Raw genomic sequence first — 11,702 nt, 5'->3', positions numbered from 1 at the left:
CAAGTAGAAGAGGACAAGAATGACTAGCAATGGTACAAGGTAGCCTCCACCATGCACTGTATGATGGCTTGTGTAGCATGTATGTAGGTGTAGAGCAGTGGTTGTCATAAGGATAAAAGTGTGATCACACCTTTGTTATATGACACTATAAGAGAGACTTTTGTAGCTATTTCTGCTTTCATTTACAGTGAAACCACTGTATCAAAATTATGCTGATGTTGTTATTCTTCTTTCAGGAGCCTGGCAATGAATATGCCTGTTTCTGTACATCTAGGAAGACACACTGACTTACAGCCTTTCTCAACAGTTTTTTTTTCCCAGACAGTAATTTATTACAGTGAAATGGCTCAAATTTTGTTGGGCATAGTTAGCTGTGTCCAACTACTACAATATAAAACTTAAAAATAATTCCATATAGATTTTACATCATTGTCAAGGGTAGGGAGTGGAGTTCTGTATTGTCATGCAAAATCTTCGGAGTCTGACATAAAGTAATTAACTGAGAATCATTACAACTTCAAAGCAAAATTGAAAATATGCTTTAATACCAAAACACTTATAAATTATCTGATTGTATAGATTCAAGTAGTGAAGACAAGTTAGATGCATGACAAGTGGCAACATATTCTGCACTGTTAAATTGTTAAAAAAAGGTACATCAGTAAAATCTATCATGCTGTAGATAAATCCAACTCTCTGCTATATTGCTACTCCCACAGGTGTCAGTTGTGGGACGGCCTTTGTGGTACTTGAATGAATAGATAATGCTACTGGCTAAACACTGTCTGCAAAAGGCAGATATCCAGGTCTGAGTTCCAGTCTAGCACACAGTTTTCACTTTTCCAAAATTTTGATGAATTAGCTAATCAAAAAGAAAAATGGTTCAAATGGCTCTGAGCACTATGGGACTTAACATCTGTGGTCATCAGTCCCCTAGAACTTAGAACTACTTAAACCTAACTAACCTAAGCACATCACACACATCCATGCCCGAGACAGGATTCGAACCTGCGACCGTAGCAGTCGCGCGATTCCGGACTGAGCGCCTAGAACCTCGAGACCACCGCGGCCGGCAATCAAAAAGAAAAAGGTGAAGAGATAAGTCGAATATGTTTTAAGAACTAACAAGAAAATGGTATTTATGTGTATGAAAAATGCAAGTTAGAGAGAAGTGGTAGGACAGATAGAATGCCAATTTCAGAAGCATAGCTAATACATTATTAACAGAACTGGAATATGCTGTCCTACAAGAAGCTGAAAAATGGAATGAATTGGAAAAGAACTATGTTATCGAATTACCTGCAGTTTCCCAAGAGGAAATAATATTGATAATGCTACAATTGTGTTTAAAATTTATTTAACCTTCATTGTGCACAAATTAAAGGAAATAATAATTGATAATATATTGAATTTAGCATGTTGAATTTATTTATCTCAGAATCTGTACAAAATATTTTGACAGTATGTAACTATCAGCAACTACATCATTCATTTAACTTGAAAAAAATAACAGCTTTTGAATATTATTTTACATCATTATTACCAGATAACTGGAATTACTTGTACAGTATTATAAACAATTGCAACAACATAATAGGCACATTACAAAATATATACAATATCCTTAACAAAAATAAGTGTGCATTTATGTAAACAATGTCAGCACTACCATTACAACTGGCTGTCATCACTTTTACATTCATTTCAATAACAAAAATTTAGCTTTGCGAAGGTAACAGCTGTATTTCACAGTGATGTTAGAATATGATGCTACTCACACAGGTTTTGTCTTTCTTTACAAGAGGAGCCGCGCAAACTCTGCAATGAAAGTGAATCAGTGTTAATTTGACACAATATTGAATTTCATTAATGTATAAAAGTTCTGGTTGAGAATTAAGAATTGCTTAGGAATAAAGGAAAAGATTCACCAAAAGGCAGAAGTTCTGCATTGTCGATAAATATGCAAACAAAAGGTATGGAGCTTTGTTAGCTTTTGGAATGAACTTCCTTTTCCAAGCTTGTAGAAAAAAAATGGACACACACACACACACACACACACACACACACACACACACACACACACACATGCTCACAGCTGTCTCCCAACACTGTGCTTAGTCAGCTGACAGCACTTTCCTGGACCATGGTGAATGCACTGGTGTGAGGTGGGGGTGTGGAATGGGATGAAGTGAGGAATGGAGAGAGGTGGGAGGCAGGGAGGGGGTTGGGGAAAAGCATCTGGCAGTCCATGGAAAAGTGGGGAGCCATCTGTGGGCTAGTTAAGAGGTGAAGGTAGAGGGGGCAGGTGGCAGACAGCTGACAAATAGCTGACACAAATTGGGTAGGGTACTGGGGCAGCAGCTGATGCCCCCCCCCCTCCCCACTCACACACACACTGTTGGGTGCGGGGGTGGGGGGCAGCAAGTTAGCTTATGTTTGAGACAGGGAGGTTACAGGAGTGAAGGATGTGCTGTAAGGATAGCTTCCACCTGCGCAGCACAGAAGAGCTCGTGGTGGTAGGAAGGATGCAGGTGGCACAGGCTGTGAAGCAGCCACTGAAATCTCACATGTTGTGCTCTGCTGCTTTTTGTGCCACTGAGGGTCCATCTTGCTTTTGGAAACAGTATGGCAGTGGCCACTCACTCTAGTTGACAGCTGGTCGGTTGTCATATTGATGTAAAACACTGTGCAGTGGTTTCAGCAGAGCTGGTATATAACATAGCTGCTTTCACAGGCGGCCTGGCCTCTGGTGGGGTAGGATAAGTATGTGACAGAACTGGAGTAGATGGTGCAGTTTGGTGGATTGGGCATTTTGCATCTGGGCCTTCCACAGAGGTGTCATCCCTGTGGCAGGAGATTCAGAGTGGGAATGGCATAGGGATGGACTAGGATGCTGTGGAGGTTGGGTTGGCGGCAGAACACTTTGGGAGGGGATGGTAGTTTCTTGGCTGGGATGTATCTCATTTCGTGGCACGAGGAGACCTAATTCACAGACATACCACCCGTGTCATATCCCCATACATATCTGATCCTTACATCCACTGCTAGAACCAACCACAAAAACACGCCCTCTTTGTCACCCAACGCCATTCAGGACTGGAATGACTGCACCACATCCTTTGTCAGGGACTGATCATTTATCATCCCTGAAATGAGGGACATCCTATCCGAGATACTTCCTTTCCCTCCCAAAGTGGTGTTCCGCCGCCCACCCACTCATCCTCCACAATATCCTAGTCCATCCCTATGCCACACCCACACCCAGTCCCCTGCGACAGTGATCGTAACCTCTGGGAAGACACAGATGCGAGACCTGCCCAATACATCCACCCAGTGCCACCTACTCCAGTCCTGTCACAGGCTTATCCTACCCCATCAGAGGCGAGGTGACCTGTGAAACAGCCATGTCGTATATCGGCTCTCTTGCAACCATTGCACAGAATTTTAGATTAGTATGACAACCAACCAACAGCTAAGAATGAATGGTCACCACCAAATTGTTGCCAAAAACAAGGATCCTCCCCACCAACACCAGCTACTCTCAACTGTGCAGATGGGAGCTATCCTTTACGGCACATCCTTCCTGGCTAAACCTAAGGTAACTTGCTTTTCCCCCTCCCCCACCCAATAGAGTGTGTGTGTGTGTGTGTGTGTGTGTGTGTGTGTGTGTGTGTGTGTGTGTGTGTGTGTGCGCACATGTATGCATGTGTGTACACATGTTTTTCCTACAAGTTCGAAAAAGGAAGCTAATTCTGAAAGCTAGCAAAGCTCTGTATCTTTCGTTTGTGTACCCATCGACTATGCAGCACTTCTGCCTCTCGGTGAATTTCATAAATACGTAACTCAACAGATTTCATATGTTATAACAAACAATGTTCTATGCCTTGTTACCTAATGCCATTGAGTGGCACTGTCATAGATTAGATTAGATTAGTACTTGTTCCATAGACCATGAATACGACACTTCATAATGATGTGGAATGTGTCAGGTTAATAAAAGGTGTCTACACAAGATATTACATTACACAAAATTTGTTTGGGGGGGGGGGGGGGGATTGGGGAAATTACCCATTTAGTATATCCAAAAATTCATCTAATGAGTAGAAGGAGTTGCCATTAAGAAATTCATTTTATTTCCTTTTAAATGCTATATGGCTATCTGTCAGACTTTCGATGCTACTAGGTAAGTGACCAAAGACTTTTGTGGCAGCATAATTTACCCCCTCCTGAGCCGAAGTTAGATTTAACCCTGAGTAGTGAAGATCATACTTTCTCCTAGTGTTGTAGCCATGTACACTGCTATTACTTTTGAATTTGTTCAGATTGTTAATAACAAATTTCATAAGAGAATATATATATTGTGAGGCTACAGTGAAGATCTCTAGCTCTTTAAATAAGTGTCTGCAGGATGATCTTGGATGAGCTCCAGCAATTATTCTGATTACACGCTTTTGAGCAATGAACACTCTTTTACTCAATGATGAGTTACCCCAGAATATGATACCATATGAAAGCAGAGAATGAAAATAGGCACGGTAAGCTAATTTACTGAGATGTATATCCCCAAAATTTGCAATGACCCTAATAGCATAAGTAGCTGAACTCAAACATTTCAGCAGATCTTAAGTGTGTTTTTTCCAGTTCAACCCCTCATCAATGCACACACCTAGAAATTTTGAATATTCTACCTTAGCTACCTATTTCTGATCAAAGTCTATATTTATTAATGGTGTCATTCCATTTACTGTGTGGAACTGTATGTACTGTGTTTTGTCAAAGTATAATGAGAGCCCATTTGCAGAGAACCACTTAATGATTTTCTGAAAAACATCGTTTACAATTTCACCAGTTAATTATTGTCTGTTGGGTGTGATAGCTATACTCGTATCATAGGCAAAAAGTACCAGTTTTGCATCTTCATGAATACAGAATGGCAAGTCACTTACCTAGTAGTCAGCAGAGGACCCAAGACTGAACCTTATGGCATTCCATTCTTGATTGTACCCCAGTATGAGAAATCACGTTTTTTGCATATTATGTGAACTGCTTATTTCAACTTTCTGCACTATTCCAGTTAGGTATGATTAAAACCATTTGAGTGCTGTCCCATTCATACCACAGTACATGAGCTTATCTAGAAGTATTCCATGATTTACACAATCAAAAGCCTTTGAGAGATCACAAAAAATCCCAACGGGTGACTTCTGGTTACTCAGAGCATTTAATATTTCATTAGTGAAAGTATATATAGCATTTTCCATTGAGAAACCTTTCTGGAAACCAAACTGACATTTTGTTAAAACTTTATTTTTACAAAGGTGTGTAGCTACTCTACAATACATTACTTTTTTTTAAGAATTTTGGGTAAGGCAGTCAGAAGAGAGATTGGGCGGTAGTTGTTGATATCAGACATATCTCCATTTTTATGCAGTGGTTTAACAATGGCATACTTCAGTCTATCTGGGAAAATACCCTGCTTCAGAGAGCTATTACATATGTGGCTAAGAATCCCACTTATCTCTTGGGAACAAGCTTTTATTATCCAGCTGGAAATGCCACCAATTCCATGTAAACTTTTATTCTTGAGAGAGTTTATTATCTTCCAAATTTCAGAAGGAGAGGTGGGTGGAATTTCAGTTGTATCAAATGGTGTGGGTAAGGCCTCTTCCATTAACTGCTTGCTTCTTCTAATGAACATTTAGGTCCTATTTTCTCTACATCATTTAAAAAATGATTATTCAAAATGTTTTTGACTTCCGGCTTGTTGTTTGTCAAGTTTCCATTTGCTTTGATGGTAATGCCATCATCCTCCACTCTTGGTTGCCCTATCTCCCATGTAATAATATTCCAAATTGTTTTGATTTTGTTATCAGAGGTATTAATCTCAGACATGATGCACATGCTTCTGGACTTTTTAATAACCTTTCTCAATGTAGCACAGTAGTTTTTATAATATTTAGCTGTTTCTGGGTCATTACTCTTTCTTGTTGTTAGATACAGTTCCCTTATGTGGTTACAAGATATTTTTATTCCTTTAGTAAGCCAAGGTTATTTGCATGGTTTCTTATAATTAGATTTAACTACTTTCTTGGGGAAACAGTTTTCAAATTCTCTTACAAGTGTATCATGAAATAAGTTATATTTTAAAGTAGCATTGGGTTCCGTGTACACCTCATCCCAGTGTAACTGCTGAAGATTTTCTCTGAAATTTCGAATTGTTGAGTCATTAATTGAATGCACAACTTTGGAGGGTAGTTTTCAGTTACTGAATGGAGCTATGTCATATACTGTAACTAGCTGAGCACCATGCTCAGAAAGGCCATTCTCAACAGGACAATAATTTATGTTTTTAAACTTATCTTGGTCTATAAAAGTGTTATCTATCAATGTGCTGCTGTCCTTTACTACCTGAGTAGGAAAATTAACGACAGATGTCAAATTGAAATAACCAAGCAAGACTTCCAGGTCATTCTTCCTACTACACTCTTTCAGTGAATCAACATTTAAGTCCCCACAAATAATAATTTGCTTTCCCCTACCTGGCAGATAGCACAACAAGACATCCAAGTTTTCCAGGAATAAATGAATGTTTCCTGAAGGGGACCTATATATTGTTACAATTATAAAAGGGCCCTCCTTCAGTTTAAGCTCACAGGCACATGCTTCTCTATGTTGCTTTAGACAAAACTTTTTTGTATCTAAGCTATTTACACAGTGATGGCTTTTGACATATATGGCAACTCCTCCTCTCACCTTATTCTCTCTACTCATATGTGTAGCTAGTTTATAACCACTGATATTAACCTTTTCCATATCAGACACAATGTGATGCTCAGACAGGCATAGTATATCTATTACATTTTCAGATTCACTGTCATCTAAACAAACCAGGAGCTCATCTACTTTATTCTTCAATCTCAGAATATTTTGGTGAAAAATGGTAACATTATTTTTTACTTCACTTTTGTGTGAATCTACTTTTTTCTTTAATCCACCAATATTTTGATTAAATATGGTAACATTATTATTTACTTTCCTATTGTGAGAATCTTGTGAGTTTTGGAAATCTTTAGCACCTGATTGCCTGAACTTCTCATTGGACACTGGTATTAGTCTAAAAAAGAGGTACGTCCATGAGCACTAGGGTCTCCTATTAGGGATTTGGCCAACAACCCTGCCAGTTTACCCTTCCCTTTCCTATTGAAGTGTAGGCTATGCCTTGTGAAATCCCCCCTATAAATAGCCTCGACAGGAACCATTCCAATGTCTGACAGAGTGGCCAGCCTATGCAACTGATCCAACTCCATATTTACCCTCCTGACAGAGTGGTTCAACTGGGGCTGCTCATGCCGCACGAAAGCAGGCACCAGCCCAACATTGGTATGGGTCATTGCTGGGGCTATTTTCACCAGCTCACACTCAATACTGTAGCCCTGATCCCTATCAATACTGTTTTGCACTCCACCCACTATCATCACATACATCCTGAAGAATGCTTTTAGCTGTTAAACAATAGTAATATTAGGAATACACTATTTTTATTACAAAAAGAGGATTTACATAGACAAAAAAAATTCATTGTACTGTGTGCTTATTCACATGTGATGAAAAATATCAAATTTTATTTGTCCTATTTTTTAAATTTAATGTAATGAAAAAAATCACTCGGTCATTTATAAACTTATTGATGTGCTAAACCAATGTAATTGTCCTCCTTTTCATTATGTTTAGTTATGTTTTATTTTGATTAACTAATTTTCTCGTATTATGGATTTTAAAAAAGCATTATAATACAGGATACTTAAGTCTAATTATATTTATGGGTATGGTTATATTTCCACAAACTGCTTGAGTGGAACCCATAAAAACAAATCTTAATAGTTTTGATTACTTTTTCTATTTTTTAAACATCTCTGGTCTTATATGAATACCTTGGTTTCATGACTTTGATTCCTAAACTTATATTCTGCTAATCTGTAATGCACTGATGTGAATAAGCTTGTGGCTTTTTCAGTACCATAATATCCCTGGAGGTGTTCGGATTACCAGTGTGCCTGCAATCGGTGTGGTGTTGTCAGTCTGTCCTGGTGTCTGACCTTACAGACTGTCAACAAGAGAAAATGGTTGCTTTTGCTCTGCTGGTGTACTCATGACTTTGGTTGGAAATCCACTAGGCATTTCTAGAGCTGATGTATCTAGTGCTGACATGGTATTACTAATGGGAAAACTTTTCTAGTCTTCCTCAGAGAGACAGGAGAGTATTAAGGAAGATTGTTACATCCAATAGGAAGACCATTACCACTAAACGAACTACTGATCTTAATATGTGTCTTGATAATGAAAAGTCAATAAAAACAGTGTGACAGTAACTTCACAAAAAATACTTTCATGGAAGACTTGCTGTTGCCGAACTCCCAATCTTTTCAAGGGCAAGTTGAAAAATTTGTTAATAGAAAGATGTTTATATTCATTAAAAGAATTCTGAGCTGCAGTACTGTTAGTTTATTCTTTCACATACTGCAGTATATTAGTGGTGGTATTGTTATAATTGGCTAATTGATGTATATAATCACTATATGTATGGAGTGATACATAATGTGCTAATGTGTTTATAACATTACTGCATGGAATGATGTACAGTGTGCTACTTGATGTATATATTCGACATGATATTGAAATAATTGTACAAAAAATGACGATGTCCAAGACTGTAAAGTTAACATGGACAAATAAACATTATTATTATTATTATTATTATTATTATTATTATTATAAATCTGGTGAATACAATGAAGAGATTTTAGTAGTTCAAGGAACATGACAATTCTGTGACTAGCAATCTGTACGGCACTATAACACTGTCCAGTGAGTGTGCTTTTGTATTAGCAGGGCTTGTTTATCTATAATGAACACCCACAGCTCCATACAATCCAGATAGTATTTTTCAATCTGTGAAGCATGGTGGAGGTTCTATGATTGTTTGAACTGTCAAATAGTTATTTTTAATGGACCCTAAGTTCACACAGAAAGAAAATCTAAATTTATGAAACAGTAAATGTGACCATACTAATTAAGTGATGAATTAGGAGATTACATATTTAAAAATGTTCCCACTCACAATTGAAAATGCCCCATGCTGTGATGATAAATATGGTCATAGAACATTAGTAGGCCTCTGAAATCACTAAATGTGATACCAATGAAGCCATTGTAGTCACAATTAGAAGAGGGGTAAATGTAATGGTATAAAAGCTCATTAATCACAGTTAAAGACTTAACTGTGGTTGCACTGAAGAGGACTGTTTTGGATCCCAGAGGTGGCTCAGAGCATCAGTTATATGAGGCATGTAGTCATTACTGAAAATTCATTCTATTGTTTGTGTTCCACTCAAGATTTTCCATTATTATGTTCAATATTGTTTCAGAAAAGTTTACTAATGTACAACAAATGTCTATCAGCTTCAATCAAATTTGAGGCAGTACTCCAGGACACAAAATGATCCATTACCTTCATAGTTGATCCTCCCATCTCGATCTACATCAGCCATAGCCAACATTTCATTCAGGTCTCCTTCTGTTACTGTCTCTCCTATCATATCCATGGCTGACTTGAGTTCATCCTGGAAGAGATAAGGGGTATAGTTAATTCATAGATTCGCATCTGTTAGTTACTGAGTACTTAGTTTATGCTTATATAACAATGAAAATAATCAATCTCTGACAATATCTACTATCAAAGTGGTGGCAGGAGAGCATGCAAATAAAAAAAAGATTTTACTTATGCACGCTTTTGGTGCCAGTGGCTTCTTCTTCCATCAGAAATGTTGAAGGGGATGGAAGAGGGGTGAAGGGAAAGGGAGAGATAGTTTTTGGAAAAGTCACCCAGAAGTTCACATCAGGGGAGACTTATGAGACAGGATGAGAAGGAAACAGTGATTGTTGGAGGCTGCACTGGATGAGATTTGAAAATCTTCCACCTTCAAGCTCTCAGGTTTATGCTTAATTTAATATGGTACTGGAAAGTCCTTTGTGGAATATAAATAATGGAAAAGTAGATGAAACAACACAGTATTGTTAAGTTCATGACAGGTGCAGAAACTAAACTGGAAGAGTTAAACTGTAATTTTGGCACAATGTAGCCATGCAGGGTGCTATGGCTGAGTGGTTGCCTTTCCCTTGTTTCATGTACCATCCAGAAATTTGCTTTACCAGAAAAAAATAACACACGTGCACAATTTCCTTTACTCCTTCTGCTATTTATACTTAATTTAATTTAGTAATGAGTGTAAAGTTCTAGATCTAGAATGAATGACCTTTGTTATCCTGGACTGTTTGAGCATCAGCAAACTTAAATGGGTCTAGAACATAAAATAATGAAACATCCAAACAAGTCAGCCTCTCTGTACCCTTACCTTAGTGATGTAGCCATTGCAGTCTCTGTCAAACACCCTGAAGGCAGCAATCAGGTCCTTGGTGACATCGTCATCCCCCTCAGTGTCCTGTGTCAAGGCCTGGATACGTGCCACCCACTGGAGGAACTCAGCCTCGTTGATGAGCCCATTTTCTGAAACCACAGAGAATATATTCTGAATGAGACTGATAAGTACTGTGTATGGGACATACTGTAATGATATATTGGCCAAGGATTATGAGATGCTGGAAATGAAAGTAAAAAACAAAGGAAAATCCAGGATGGAATAACAACAACATTATGAAAGGAATCAATTGCTCCTCTTCATACAGACATAGACACTTGTGTGAATGTGTGTGTATTTTCTATTATAGAAAATGTCTTTTGGCATAAAGCTTATCTGGATAGCAGTCTTTTTGTTGTGCCTGTCTGCAGCTCAACCTCTCCTCAATATGGTGAGTAGCAATCAATCCTTTTTATACTAAAGTAAAAATAAAGGCAGATAACACTAAAATGTTAGTAGCACACACAAAAAATAAAACTGATTTTTTTTCTCTTCTTCCTCTGTCTAGAAGAAGAAGCAATATCAGATATGTTCATTGAAGCAAATGAAATCTTTATTGCATGGAACCTCTTCTATGCAGGCAGCCTCAACTATCAGGAATTATTTGTGATTTTGGCCATTCTGTAGTGTGCTGATACAATGCCATAAATAAATTAATTATTTATTGTTGTTATTTATATAGTCAACACATAGAAATACAATGATGGTAATGAAGTGAGGATATGTTTAGGAACCATTCATCAGAATAATCAGGGATACTTCCAAGAGCAGCCATATTGAGGTATGTACTGCAGTAACGAAAAATGCACCCTGCCTTTATTAATTTTATGTTTTGACAATCTTTGTTCTAGAGAGTTAAAGTATAGTGTAATTTAATTGACATCTGAAAACTGCTCAACTAAAAATATTAATACTATAGAATGCCCACAATTTTGTGTGTTTGATTTATGAATAGTTTATGAGACATTTGTACTTTCTTCTAAAGAAAATGATACAGAAGGGGAGCAATAGCACATTTATTGACAATTTTATGAAATAATTGTTGGCAGGCTCTTGACAATTGACCAGAGAAGGTGTCACAATTACATAATCTTATTTTTATAACAAAAGTTTCTACCAAAGCCATTGTCATTGCCTGAATATTAATTCACAATGTAAAATCTAGACATTTCTGTCAGGCACATTTTAAATGATTTTTCTGACCACAAGGACAGTTGCTGACACGAA

The 11,702-nt window shown here is 37.7% G+C and overlaps 1 protein-coding gene across 3 annotated transcripts in view; it reads right to left on the bottom strand.

Moving 5' to 3' along the window:
* Positions 1-1,405: 1,405 nt before the first annotated feature.
* Positions 1,406-11,702, bottom strand: part of LOC126240013 (calcium-binding protein E63-1) — a 584,925-nt gene continuing 574,628 nt past the window's right edge. For all 3 annotated transcript variants that reach the window (XM_049947899.1, XM_049947898.1, XM_049947900.1), the window contains 3 exons: positions 10,413-10,564; positions 9,509-9,620; positions 1,406-1,818 (listed from right to left, as the gene is read on the bottom strand). In XM_049947899.1, coding sequence (XP_049803856.1) covers positions 1,796-1,818; positions 9,509-9,620; positions 10,413-10,564 — 287 coding nt within the window. In that variant the 3' untranslated portion in view covers positions 1,406-1,795. The remainder of the gene's footprint in view (positions 1,819-9,508; positions 9,621-10,412; positions 10,565-11,702) is intronic.

This window comes from Schistocerca nitens, chromosome 1 (assembly GCF_023898315.1).
Source record: "Schistocerca nitens isolate TAMUIC-IGC-003100 chromosome 1, iqSchNite1.1, whole genome shotgun sequence".
In the NCBI taxonomy this organism is placed as follows: Eukaryota; Metazoa; Arthropoda; class Insecta; order Orthoptera; family Acrididae; genus Schistocerca; species Schistocerca nitens.
The sequence above is the reverse complement of the archived record's forward strand: the minus strand, read 5'-3'. Positions and strand labels throughout refer to the sequence as shown.